General features: G+C 36.4%; 1 protein-coding gene and 1 non-coding gene across 2 annotated transcripts; one reads left to right on the forward strand and one right to left on the reverse strand.

The window, feature by feature from the left end:
• Positions 1 to 1762: 1762 nt before the first annotated feature.
• On the forward strand, positions 1763 to 8131 carry LOC127120599 (phosphatidylserine decarboxylase proenzyme 1, mitochondrial). The gene is made up of 12 exons (XM_051051080.1): positions 1763 to 2039; positions 2234 to 2325; positions 3328 to 3381; positions 3511 to 3576; positions 3778 to 3838; positions 3980 to 4089; positions 4191 to 4441; positions 5044 to 5150; positions 6194 to 6261; positions 6952 to 7029; positions 7441 to 7563; positions 7795 to 8131. The coding sequence occupies exons 1-12, from the start codon at positions 1892 to 1894 to the stop codon at positions 7954 to 7956; spliced, it is 1320 nt and encodes a 439-aa protein (XP_050907037.1). The 5' UTR covers positions 1763 to 1891; the 3' UTR covers positions 7957 to 8131.
• A 5618-nt stretch (positions 8132 to 13749) lies between these two features.
• On the reverse strand, positions 13750 to 13856 carry LOC127125196 (small nucleolar RNA R71). The gene has a single exon (XR_007804649.1). It is a non-coding gene; the product is annotated as a small nucleolar RNA R71 (small nucleolar RNA).
• Positions 13857 to 15105: the final 1249 nt, after the last annotated feature.

A 15105-nucleotide genomic window follows, 5' to 3' on the forward strand; every position in this document is an offset into this window, starting at 1 on the left:
TGTCACATGCCCAATCAAGTATGCAAACTCCAAAAGAGTTTATATGGTCTGAAACAAGTCAGTCGCAAATGGTATTAAAAGCTAACAACTCTTTTACTTCAACAAGGGTACACTCAATCTACTTTTGATTATTCCTTTTTCACTTTGAAAACTGATGCTTAATTTACAGCTATTTTAGTCTATGTTGATGACATAATCCTAGCTGGAACCTCTATGTCTGAATTTGATCGTATTAAACTCATTCTAGATGAAAATTTTAGCATAAAAAACCTGGGCATACTCAAGTATTTTCTTGGCCTCGAGGTTGCTCATTTAAAGGCAGGGATTTCACTATCACAAAGAAAATACTGTCTTGATCTCTTGCAGGAATCTGGTATGCTTGGATCCAAACCAACTCCCACACCTATTGATCCATCAGTTAAACTACATGCTGATAGTGGCAAAGCTTTTGAAGATATTGGAGCTTATAGACGACTAATAGGTCGTCTGCTGTACCTTAACACCACACGCCCAGACATTACCTATGCCACGCAGCAACTCACCCAGTTTCTTCACAATCCAACAATGGCACACTACCATGCTGCTTGTAGAGTCATGCGCTACTTGAAGAATAGCCCTGGTAGAGGAATTCTGTTTCGCAGGAATGGTGAATTACAACTTCTTGGCTTCTCAGATTCTGATTGGGCAGGGTGCATTGATTCAAGGAGGTCCATTTCAGGATATTTTTTTCTTCCTTGGTACTTCTCTTATATCGTGGCGTGCAAAGAAACAAGATACTATTTCCAGATCATCATCGGAGGCTGAGTATCAGACACTGTCATTTGCCACATGTGAATTGCTTTGGTTGATAGTCCTTATGAAGGAGCTGCACATCACATGTACCAAACTTCTTGTCCTTTATTGTGACAACCAAAGTGCAATGCATATTACGTCCAATCCGGTGTTTCATGAACGAACCAAATATCTTGAGATCGATTGCCATTTGGTCCGTGAAAAACTACAGCAAGGCTTACTTCGGCTCCTACCAATTTCCACTCATGAGCAACTTGCTGATTTTCTAACTAAAGCATTACCAACTTCAACTTTCAACAAGTTTATTTCCAAGCTTGGCATGATTAACATTCACCATGCTTAGCTTGAGAGGGGCTGTTAAGATTAACTACTTTAATCATTGTGGATTAGATTAGTTGATTAATATAGTTGGTAAGGCCATTGTTAGTTAGGTGGTTAGTTAGTTCATTTGATTGGCTATTATGTGATAAAGGTGTACTATATAAGAGTTGTATTATCACACTTGCATAATCAATGAAGTTATGATTCTCTCTTCTTGAAGTTTCTTTCTCATTTCCATTTTATTATCCTTTCTTCAATGATGAAATAACTTCATTACAATAGATACTCTGTCTATCTTCACATGTCATCTATCTATTATCCCTCAAATGAAGTAATATCGCTTAAGTATGCGTTTGAATCGTTGATGAGATTTAGACTCCTTAACTTGTGTGATAACATCATTATTAGCACAACAAAGATCAACCATATCCATAATGCTAAGGACTATGCCAAATTCACTAATGAACTTCTTGATTCGTAATGGAATCGACAATGGTAGGTTTTCAATTTGACCATAGGAGACAGATTCCGATTCCAATTCTTTTAACAAACATCATCTTCTATTTTTTAAGGAAAAAATGATCATACATTTTGTATATTTTTCTCACATAATCTATTTTAATATTTTTTATTAAACAAGTTTGATTTTTATTTAAAAAAAGAGAGAATTTTGAAGTTCTGAAAAGATTTTTGAAGTGTTAACGTCGAAGAAGAGCGGCGAACAGAAGCAGGAACAATAAACACTCCACCGTATTATCTAACCCCGTGAATTGTTAAAATGAAACCAAGGGTTCCGCACAGGTTCCGTTTACTCTCTTACCATATTCGTTACCTTAACCACCCTAAACCCTTCACTTCCTTCGCTAAAAAGCTTCCAACACCTCAATCTACCCCCTCTATCAACGCTGGAAATGGAAGCTCTCAAGGTCAGTTTACTCAATTTCAACTCTTTATTGACTTAACCTGATTCATTGTTGACCAATATTCAACTCTATAAATTGAACTAGTTTTCAGTGGAATATATATTGTGATTGTTAGTATATTTTGTGTGTGTAAATAGTATCAATGTTGAGTTGAGATTCAAAAGCTTTTTTGAGGTTATTGCTATGAAATTGTGCAGGGGATTCTTCTTATCTTCTACCTGGAGCCACAGTTGCTACCATACTTATGCTTGGCGCTCTCCATGCCAGACGAATGTATGATGACAAGAAGGTACATAACGCCTTTAGCTTATGTTTGGATATTGTAAAACCAACCGCGGAGCGGAGCATAATGGAATAAAAATGTCATTCTATTCCATTGTTTGGGTATTTGATAACCGAATAAAACAATTTTTTGTCATTCCACCCAAATCGGAGGTACAAAAAATGATGGAAAGTGATGGAAGGAGATAGAATGCATTCCATCCAATTTCACACCATTCCATGATTTTTTAATTAATCCAAAAATGGAAGATAAATTTATACCATCTCATTCCATTCCATCAATAGACTATGTTTGGATTGATGGAATGAGACGGAATGGAACGGAGTGAAATGAAATAAGTTTTTGTTCCAGTGTTTGGATTGATAAAAAGAGGATGGAGTGAAATGGAACATGATGGAATGCATTCCATCTCATTCCATCACTTACCACCATTTTCTTGCCCTCCGATTTGGGTGGAATGAGAACATGACACCATTTTCTTACCCTCCGATTTAGGTGGAATGAGAAGATGGCTTTGTTCCGTCTTAAAATATCAAAGAAATGGAATGGAACCGGTAAGTCCGCTCTGTTTCATTCCATTCCGCTCCGTTATGCTTTTTTCCATTCTGCTCTTTTCCATTCCGCTCTGTTTGTTTTAAGATATCCAAACATAGCCTTAAGTAGCCTACTATATTGTTGTTCTCCATTTACCTGCATAAACAAGCTTCACATGCTACTTGAGTTCAATTTCATCTTCTGTGATGGTGATTAATCACTACCATTGGGCCATTCATCCGTGTTTACTGTTTATTACTCAATTTTTTTATACATCTATTATTCGGGGACTCTATAAAAATAAAGCATATTAAAAGAAACAAAATGCACAGTATGAGAGCTTCTGTTTGTGCCACACCACACATTGAACTGTTCCACTTATTGAGTTTGCTGCTCAAGTTATCTCTTGCTCAACTGCATTGCAACTTTATAATTTATAATCTTGATAAGAAAAGTTGTTTACCCTTGTGGCAGACTGAGGAGATGCGAGAAAAAGGAATTGAGGTGGAGTTCCAACCTGATGTGAAGGTACAAATTTTACTTTCCCTGGAATTATTTCTCCTTTCTAAAACAGGAAAGGAAGAAGCTATGTTTTTTTTTTGGTCTTGTATCCGTACACTTATTGAGACCTGTGTGTTATGGACATGTCAACACTAGGCTTCATTTTTGAGATTACTGCCTCTGCGATCAATTTCTAGATGTTGGGGACAGTTGACTAGCTTGGTAAGAAGTCTACTCAATCTTTGAACATCCATTTTTATAATATATCCATTAAGCTGTTTTATTTTTGTTTGCAATTGTGTTCCCCTTGCATTGCAGCTCGTAATAAGAATACAAAGACAATATTAGAAATAATATAACCATAACAACCTAATGAAGAAATACAAATGGACTTTTAATGCATGATTTTCCCTAAATTTTCAGGAAATACCAGTGTGGTTAAGGCCACACGTATACAGAGCTTGGGCTCGGGCATTCCATTCAAGTATTGTAGTTTTGCCTTTCTTTTAATCTCTTCATTTCATAGTAATAAGCTCATAGAGAATTAAATTGGAAGAATTTATTCGTGATAAACTACGCTTTAAAATTTCTGTCAATTTAATCATAATTCATAATGACATCTCAGATTTAGAAGAAGCTGCTTTACCTCTGGACAAGTATACATCTTTAAAGGAATTTTTTGTCCGTGCTTTGAAAGAAGGTTCCAGGCCTATCGATGCTGATCCACAATGTCTGGTAACTGGTAACATCTACTTGGCGATCCGAAACATCTTCATTGGTACTATTTTTAGTTGATAGTTGATTTATAACCTTCTTGGCCGTATTTATTTCTGCAGATCAGTCCTGTGGATGGTACAATCTTAAGATTTGGAGAGTTGAAAGGAGCGGGGGCAATGATTGAACAAGTTAAAGGGTTTTCTTATCCTGTTTTTTCTCTTCTTGGTGCAAGATCTCTCCTTCCAACGACAGCTGATAGTGATGTGCAAGAGGAGCATAGCGAATCAATAGAAAGTACTGAGAAGAGCAAGAAATCATGGTGGAGAGTTTCATTAGCTTCTCCAAAAGTTTGGGACCCAACATTATCTTGGTAATTTGTTGATGTAGTTCTAATTTTATTCTGCTGCCAATGTTAATCAGGCATCTACTTTTATTTTTTTTCATGGCGCATTTGATAGAAACTTACTTATATTGTAAAATTCAGGTAGATTTTGAACATATGAATTTTGCAAGCTTGCTGCCTACATGTGATAGAAACCAGTACTGATTTGACTAAACAGGTTAATGGACCTGATGGTGCCATAAAAGCTTTATAATGAGAAAGTTTTCTTTTTCTTTTACAAATTTTAAATTCTTTCATGTCATCTTTTCAGGAAGCCATACTTCTCTTTTCGTATGGTTTTTCTTTTTATTTTACAACTACAATGTAAAGCTAGTAGTACTTTAAAGCTTGAAGTTCAAACTACACAAGAAAATTTGTATTTCAGCACTTTTATTGCTGGAATGCTTACATGGTTAAGAGGCCTGCATTTTACATTGGCATTTCTTATTTCTGCTACATTTTTACCCCAAGTGCATATTATTGTCTTGCATTGATATGTGGTCCACTAACACCAATATTTCTGCTATACATTTTATTGCCGCAGAAGCTAAATGTAATGCTTGACACATCATTAAAAATTTCCATTGCAGCCCAAAGAGAGGCCTTTTTTACTGTGTGATTTACTTAAAGCCTGGAGATTACCATCGGATACATTCCCCAGCTGACTGGAATATTCTTGTACGCAGACATTTTTCTGGTAAACCATCTAATGTGAATCTTACCAGTCTAACAAATTAAGAGTAACACCTCATGTTAATCTGTTTTAAGTTCTTAGATGAAGACAAGGTGTGTTATTACAAGATTCTCTTGGACTAATGTGTGAACAGTTCAAAAGCCCACCTTCCTTATGCTGAAATTTGACTTTTTTTCATTAAAAAAAGGAGGATTGCGGACAGTTAAGATTGAACTCTGAATCACTTGTTTATAATGGCTCTAATGTCATGTCATGAACCAACTATTCGATGAACTTAAGCTGCTTGGTAAAGAGTAAAGACTGGTGAATGATTTTATAATATATCTCTAACACCACAGCTAGTAGGCCCCTAAAGTAGCCATATGTAACTTTGCTTTTTCGAAAGGGTTACACAATGTCATGTTTTTGTGTTTTGCAAAGAAATAATTTCAATGTTGTACTTAAGCCAGAGGCTTTTCCATCGGATATGCTAGTTTTTCAGGATGGGCTCTAACAGGTTTGAGTTATAACATAAATCCTTTCTAGAAGGAATTTGGGCAAAAAATTCCTTTCCACTCATCATATATGATGATGTCTATCTTTGTTAGTCCTTGAGTTGAAGAAAAATGAATTCTTAAATTGGTTGTGTACTATTCTATGTAATGTAGATTGCTAAGTAATTTCTCCTGTAGTCATTAGGGACGTACTTTCTAAAGAAACAACAAAAACTTCATCATAACTTGCCTATACGGCTTCTTCATTTCAAACCTTTTTCTTTCTTTCCTTCCTTTTCTCCTCTTACACAACTTCGATGTTTTGTTACCGATGGGTAAAAGTTCATGATTTTGGTTGAAGGTGGATATGTGCTTTATTAATTTCTGCAAATGTAAACTACCTTTAATTCTGTATATTATGAAATAGTTATTGGAACCATAAGGTAAAAATAATTGAGTAGAGCTGTAGATTTTAAAGTTTTGCATATATTGATCATCATGCAGCATACTAGTTAATTTATAATTAGTTAATCATTGTCTTAATATCGGTTTGGTTTATCATTTTTGTTGCAGGCAATCTTTATCCTGTGAACGAACGTGCTACAAGAACATTTAGAAACCTTTATATTGAGAACGAGAGGGTGAGTTATTTCTTATTACAATGGGCAATAAGAGAATATTGTAGCTATCTTCTATTTCGACTCCTGTCAAGGCTTCGTGTTTTTAAACATTAAACTCGGGCTTTCTACCTTAATTCATTTCCTCCCCACTCTCATTGCTTGAGTTAATGCCCAAGTGACTCGTTTATCTATTTCATCATAACTTTACCAAGGTAACTTTTTCCCTTCAAGAATAGAATCCGTCAGCTGAAAAACAACCCCATCCGAGTTTCCCTATTTTTCTCATTTGAATATGTGTCTATAGAAATCATTAAATTATTACGAGTTAGTTCTAGGTAGAAGTGGCATTTCATATAGATGTACTCAGTACTACATATAAATTCTTGGGACTTGGGAGTTTTCCTTTTGTGTTATGCCTTGTCTTGCTTTTGTTTTGGGAGAATTCCCATTGAATACTAGTGGATGAACTTATTCATAAAGAATAACCCATTAACCAAGAGGCGAATCCAGTCATAAAAAGGTTTACCATTCACCACTTTATGATAGGATAAATACCTCAATAGTTAGGAAGTTCTTTTTAAAAAAGTTTGTCACTCTGCCATCTTACTTAGAACCTTAACCTTTATTTTGTCTTGGATGTTGTCTACTTTTTCAGTTATTAATTGGTTTTATTCAAAATTGATTAAATTTTTTCACTTAAAAAATTCCCAGGTTGTCCTTGAAGGTGTATGGCAGGAAGGGTTTATGGCACTTGCTGCAGTTGGCGCTACAAATATTGGGTCAATTAAGGTTTGTCCACAGTTCCTCAATGATGTAATAGTAGTACTCTAAATACTAAAAACAGGACCAACTTCCACTACACCCGTTGCCTGAGATATATTTTAAAGGGGTTAACAACTCTGGTAAATGACTAAATTATTTGTTAGTTAGTTATGCAAATCCTTCTTTTCTTTCCCAACAAGTTAATTAAGCATGCTATATCTTGTTATATGATATATGCTTACCTGGGTCAAGAATAGGTTTCCTTTTTAACGATACCAAAATTGAAAAATAAAAGCTAGCAAACTCAATATTTAAAGAGAACCCTTTGGCCGGGATGGCATGTAGGTACCTACAGTTACTAATATCATGGCATTACTGGCGTAATTACTGACTTTTTCATTAATGACTTCAGTTTAAACTCTATCATTTTCATGGCAGCTTTTCATTGAGCCCGAACTTCAGACAAATAAGCCAACGAAGAAGTCACTGCATTCAGAGCCTCCTGAAGAACGGGTCTATCATAGTGAAGGTGTTGGTAGAGTACTCAAGAAAGGGGATGAGGTTAGAAGTGTGATATAGTTTGTCTTTTAGAAATTATGTGCTCGATTCACTTTTACAGAGATTATGGAGTTGATATTCAATTTGGTTTCCTTTTTATGGTACTCAAATTACTAGTGCACTATCAAATAGACTAGTTATAAACCCGCTTGTCCGCACTGGATACAATGATATTAATTTACACCGATCAATTTGCTCATGATATTCATTTATTTTTTACTTGATCACCACCAGTTAGGTGCTTTCAACATGGGATCAACTGTTGTGCTTGTTTTCGAAGCTCCAATTTCAAAACTGCTTCACAAGGGCGGTTCATCAGAAGAGTTCAATTTCTCTGTCAAATGTGGGGATAAAATACGAGTTGGCGAGGCTCTAGGGAGATGGCATAGTTCGTGACCATGTTAATTTTTTCTGTCATTCATCATATTCCCAGGCTCACTTTTCTAACTTTATTTTATTTTGTTGACATTCTAACTTATAGTATTATATTTGAAAATTGGCACAATATCAACAGTGATACTACATATGCTGTGTTTTTTTTACCTTCTGATTGAATTTTTGTGAATATCAATTTCCACCGATAACTTTTTTTTTCATTATTCTTTTGGGTCAATGAAAACAACTTCTCTTCTAATAATTGCTTGTTTGCAGTTCAGTTTACCGACTCGATCCGACACTTCATTTAGTTTTCAATTTTAGATGCATGCTTCAAAGCTATGCTGATCAATCATTTGATATGATAGGATCATCATATGTCAATGAAAAAATACTGTAGGAAGCATGAGCATATAACAAAACTTATGGAACTTGTTGAGTGTGATTTGTGGACTTGAAATTTATCTGAAATTGACCATAAAATAATAAATTCATTCTAAAAATCTAGTGGAGTGTAAGCCTTAAACTTGAAAATTCTGGTCGGATGCGAATATATGGTAGGTATGAAGGAACTTTCAAGGTATTTACTATTTTGGTTCAATATGCATATCTTAACATTTGAGACACTGTCACATGAATTGCGTGCCTAACCTGCACGATTGAACCTCTCCATCCCAACATGTACACATCTTCATTCTACAAATGCTTCGACAACACCTTATCACTACTTCTTTTCAAATGGCCCACTCAAATTAAATACCTGTTGCTGTCATGATAAGTTGATAACAGTTCATTTGAAGTGACTTTTGCATAATTTTGCTCTATAACACGGAAATTCTAAATGAAGAATTGACAAGTTTAGTATTTAAATTTTTATCGTAAGAGATGACATTAATGTTAATCCCAAAGGAAATACATATATATATATATATATATATATATATATATATATATATATATATATATATATATATATATATATATATATATATATATATATATATATAGAAAAAGAAAATAAGAGTTGTTAATGTTTCGAGCTTCTGACGAGATGTCCAAGAATATAATATAAAAAAGTTAATATGTGTATTGTTTTGTTTATTTTATTTTATTTTAGACAATAGTTTTTTTACCTTGGCTTTTGTGATATATGTTTTTTTAAAATAGATGCTTGACTCCTGTGTTATTAGCATTGCAATTGGAGCCGGAGGCTAACTTATTCTGCCCTTACATTTAAAGAATTTTTTATCCAAATATCCTTAATTTTTTAAAAAAATCCTAAAATAATTCTGATAATTTTTTTTTCCAATCTACTCTACTTTTATCCCACTTTTAAGAGGAGGCGCCAGACCAATTAGCGTCACCTCCTAAAGTTAGAGAGGAGACGCTAATTGGATTGGCTAGGGCACATGGTGCTGCCAATCCAATTGACGCCCATGTGTTACTTTGTAGAGGAGACGCCAATTGGTCTGACGTCTCAGTGGAAAGTGCAATTTTTTTGGTTATAAATAGAGGTGTTGTGTGAATTATTTTTTCACATCTCATTTCATTATTCTGCAAACATGTTTGGTGTTCGTCGCCACTATGGAAATGTGGTTTATTTGAGAGACAAACCTCCGATGTTGATGCTCTTCTGGAACATCACTAGTTTCGATCAACTGAATACCAGAAGGGAAAAAAATTAGAAGTATTGAAAGACTCGACAATATATTTGGTTGGTTACGAGTCAAAACTGATAAGGATGCTAGGAAAATGATGTTTGGACGAGATGACATCAGTTTGATTGTTGTAATCAGTTAGAAATATTTTGTTTTAAGTTTGTTTATGTTGTAGTGATGTTTGTTGTGAGCCTTGTTGTAACAAAAAGTTAATGATATATAAAAATCCAAGGTTACAAAAATTAAGGAGATACTATCTTATGATGAGGATGTTGCTCCTCGATTGGGACAGTTGTTCTTGTTGTGTCCTGGTTGACGACATATACTACATAATCTTATCATTTTATCAGTCGTATCCATTTCTGTTCTAATACGCGTGCTGTTTGACCGTCTTTTTTTCTTTCTTCGCATCTCGTTGTTGTGCCAAACTATGTCACCTTCATATGGAGGTCAGTATTCCTCCATTGGTAGCACTAAGAAGCTTTTGTTATACACATTCATGACGGTAATGGCCTTGTAAACATCAGACATATGGCTGTAAGCGTCCTGACGAGTATGTGCGCATGCCGCAATGACATGGGAATAAGGAATACGGGAGACCTGGAACTTTCCACAGTCGCACCAACTTCTGTTTAGTTTGACAACATAGAATAAATTTGGTCTCCTCTCATTGTGGTCCATTGTTTCCTGTACGCTGAAATTTTGTCTATTACGGTCAAAGACTGTTACCGTGTGTGTGCTAGCTTTGATGCTCTCCTCTTTCATCACTTTCATACAACATTCACTGAATATTTGCCCAGACATTAACACTGTACTCCATCTTTCACCTCTGCTTGCGAAGGTAGAAGCCAACCTATAATAGGTTGATCTAGCCAAAGCGGTTATTGGTAGATTTCTAATCCCTTTGAATACATCATTCATACATTCCACAAGGTTTATTGTCATGTGGTCCCATCGACAACCTCCGTCAAATGCCCTTGTCCATTGCTCTACTAGTATGTTATCCACCCATCTTCCTACATCTGCATTAGATAGTCTAATTTCATCACAATAATATTGAAATGACGACCGAGTTAGAGCATACCTAGCATTCATCATTTTTTTGTGAAGCTTCTTATCTTTGGTTGCCCACATGAAGTTTTGTGCGATATGTCTAATACAATAGACATGGGTAGAATGAGGATCATGCCATCCGTTGTCATGGTTATTGTAAGCACTCTTAATGGCAGCATGTCTATCAGAAATCAAACAGAGATTGGCTTGTGGAGCCACATGTGTTATGAGATGTCGAAGAAAGAAACCCCAACCACCAGCGATTTCACCTTCAACCAGGGCAAAGGCAATGAGAAAGACATTATTGTTGCCGTTTTGTGCAACCGGCATAAGAAAAGTACCCTTGTGTTTGCCGTATAACCATGTTCCATCAATTTGAATAATAGGTTTGCAGAATGCAAAACCTTTGATGCACAGATCAAACGCCCAAAAGAGGCGGTGAAAGATTCTATTTCCAGCAACACAGGTTCCGTCTGGCGTAAATGATGGAAATGTCTCCATAATTACAACAGTTCTTGGTACATATGTTTTTAGGGCCCATAAAAACCGTGGCAACTCTTTGTATGAATCCTCCCAGTTACCGAATACTTGTTCAACGGCCTTTGTCCTCGCAATCCACACTTTCTTGTAAGATGGAGTATAATATATCTTGTTATGATATGAAATATTATTATACTCACCTTCACTGATGGGTCTTTATTAACAAGCGGAAAAACGTCTTGACATATCAATGCAGTACTTAATTTACGGTGATCTTGTTCAACATTAGTTGTAATGCAACTGTGAGATGAGTCTATTGAAGCTATCTCCCAAGAGTCACTTTTCTTTTTGTGAGACACATCCAACCGAAACTTATGATAACGCAAAAACACATCAGATAATTGCCTTAATTTACACTCAAAGATAACAACATTTCGATTAATATCCCGATTATTGCGCAAGTATTCGTGTTGTTTTTGCAGGTATTTGAATCTCCACGCACTAAAGAGCCAAATGAAGAAAAGGAAGAAAAAGAAGAAGAAACAAGTGAAAAAGCATAGAAAAACCAGAAAAACAGATTATGCAGATTTTGCTGATGTGACGACCACCACACATTCATGACGCTCGTCACGACCCAGACTGTGACGACCGTCACAGGCCCATGACGAGCGTCACACAACCACAAAGTGCGCTTTGAAATAGTCAGCCACATGCACCCAAACGTGCCTAAATCTCCTCCAACAAACTTTTCCCACAGATTCCTCACTCAAGACCAAGTCTTCCTTGATTTTCTCAACTACCAAGACCTAATGGACACTATATAAAGGACTCAAATGGGAAAAATTGGGGATGCCTACTTTGATATTTACGCTCTACAATTTAATTTTCAGCTTTCTAGCTTTCAGCATTTTTTTCTTTCCAGCAACCTTGTTTCTGTTGCCTTATTGTATTCGCCATTCTTTTTATAGTTTCCCTTTTTCCAGTTAGTTTTCCAGTTAGCCATAGTAGTAGTTTCCTACACTGGGGAACTACTACACTTTATTAAATTTTAGTAGTAATCTGTATTGAAGAAACAAAGCCTACCGACTTGTGGAGGACTGCTCAAGTACTCCAAGAATCGCTATACTCTGTACTTCGATCTCCAGGTTTTTATTGAATTATTATTATTATTGCCCATTTATTATTATAAGTATGTTTGCCGCAATGTTGATCTGTGTATGCCTTACGTTTGCTTTAATTAATATGTCTGGCTAAACTACCGGTATCAGTATGTAGCAACTTAATTTGATGGGATTTAATAATAACCGGTGAAAACCCTTTTTCTCAAATAACCTTTTAGGCTGAAGTTTTTAATCTAAATTTAATTAACTTTGTCACAAAAGCGTGAAAAGCTATTTAATACGATTTTGCCACGAAAGTGGGAAATTAACTAAGGTGAGAACCAACAATCGCGAGAGCGTGAGGCTCGAGCTGGATAGTAAAAATTAGGCATTGAGTTTAAAAACAACGAGAGCACTTTAAAAGCAATTAGAACTTATTTATTTTCAAAAAGTAATTTTGACTTCAAATGGGACAGCGAGAGCGTACATTCTGACTTAAGGTTATAGGCCGAATCAACAACCACGAGAGTGTGAGATAAAGTCTTTTAAATAAACATTTTCTACTGAGAGATATTTGGCATTTAAACTATTCACCGGTGACTTATCGAATCCCTGACGATTAATGCGCTGTATACTGATTCATTCCCTTTATTCTTTCTTAAAACCAAAATTCCCCTTAGATTTACTATATTACCCCCGAACTTCTACTAATCAATTCCCTTAGCTAAACATAGTGACGTTAGTAGCACTAGTTTGACCATAGGTCCCTGTGGGATCGATATCTTTTAAAACTAAAGCGACTAGACTGTGCACTTGCAGTCAAGTACCCAACATACTATATTTTATATATAGCCACGACAAGCATCAAGTTTTTGGCGCCGTTGCCGGGGACCTGTTTTAGTCGAATAGTGCGATTCTTTTGTTGCACGGTATAGACTAAGGTAAAAAAAAACTAATCTTCTCTCCTTTCTTTCCCTGATTGTATGCCAAGTACTCGCTCAAAAGGCGATAACTTAGCACCACCAATCCCTGAATTAGAACGTTTCCTATACGTGAGACGCCGAATACACGAATATCAACAAAAGTACGGTATTCCCGATATCTCCTTTCCTCCTAAATCAGAAGAAAAACCAAACATGGCTGAAGAAGGACCCCAAAATCGTCCTCTTAAATTCTACGCTACCCCATCTCAACAAGAACCTTACAACAACATTGTTGCCCCCACTATTAATCAAAACGATTTCAAACTGAAACCCTCACTCTTATCAGCCGTCCAACAACATCAATTTGCTGGAAATCCAACAGACGATCCTAATGAACACCTGACCAAATTTGTGCAGTACGCAGATACTGTAAAAGCGAATGGTGTATCTCAAGATGCGATAAGACTGCGTCTTTTTCCCTTCTCACTAAGAGACAGAGCTTGGGCTTGGTTGTAATCCTTGCCCTCCAACTCCGTTACAACATGGGAGGAACTGAAGAACGTCTTCTTATCCTGATACTTTCCGCCGAGCAAAACTGCTATGCTGAGAGCTCAAATCAACAGATTCAGGCAAAAATATGTGGAATCTCTCTACGAAGCATGGGAGAGATACAAGGACATGATGAGGATATGTCCACATCACGGTCTAGAAGACTGGGTGATCATTCACACATTTTATAATGGGCTTCTATATAACACAAGACTTACAATAGACGCTGCCGCGGGCGGTGCACTTATGGATAAGCCATACATTGAAGCCTATCAACTCATTGAAAACATGGCCCAAAACCATTGCCAATGGGGAGGTGAACGAACTCAAGTGGAAAAGTCCCAGATGAAGGGTGGAATGTACGAAATCAGTAGCCTTGACCATGTTCATGCAAAGATAGATGCCCTTGTCCAAAAATTAGATAACTTGACCATACCACCCGCAGCCACCGTGGCTGTTGTAACTCCAAACTGTGAGTTATGTGTAAACCCTGGACACACTGCACAAGAATGTCAAATATTAGCAGGAGTCCCAACCGATTAAGTGAAGTACACACAAGGAAATCCCTATTCAAATACTTACAATTCTGGTTGGAAAAACCATCCTAATTTCTCGTATAAGAATAACAATGCTTGTATGCACCTGGCCAAGCACCAACTGTTCCGCCTGGATATCAAAAGCCAGTTAACAATGCTCCTAACATGCATAGGAAGTCAAATCTCGAGTTGATGATGGAAAGCTTCATATCTACTCAATCTCAAACAAATAAGGACTTCTTGAACCAAAACATACATACTAGCGAGCAACTTAAACAACTAGAGAATAAAGTAGACACCTTAGCCTCCCACAATAAAATGCTTGAAACTCAGATTTCACAAGTGGCTCAACATCAAGCATCTACAACCGCTCCAGCTAGAACATTTCCTGGACAGCCGCAACCTAATCCAAAGGGACATACAAATGCCGTTATATTGAGGAGTGGAAAAGAAGTAGACAGACCCGTAGATCCAAGACTCCAAAACCCTGCCATGTACCAAAAACCGGATAAAACCTCAACTGAGCATGTGAATGAACCAAAGGAAACAAAAGATAATACCCAGGAGGCCGAAGAGAAAGAGAAACCTTATGTGCCTCCACCTCCTTATAAACCACCCATTCCGTATCCTCAAAGACTCAAAAGTTCTAAAATTGCGAATCAATTTAGGAAATTTGTTGAACTTCTGAAGCAATTAAACATTACGATACCCTTTACAGAAGCCATCACACAAATGCCCTCCTATGCCAAATTTCTTAAGGAAATCCTATCCAATAAGAAAAAGATTGAGGATGACGAAACAGTTACACTTACTGCCGAGTGTAGCGCCATAATCCAGAACAACATGCCTCCCAAACTAAAAGACCCAGGTA

This window comes from Lathyrus oleraceus, chromosome 2 (genome assembly GCF_024323335.1).
Source record: "Lathyrus oleraceus cultivar Zhongwan6 chromosome 2, CAAS_Psat_ZW6_1.0, whole genome shotgun sequence".
NCBI classification, from domain to species: Eukaryota; Viridiplantae; Streptophyta; class Magnoliopsida; order Fabales; family Fabaceae; genus Lathyrus; species Lathyrus oleraceus.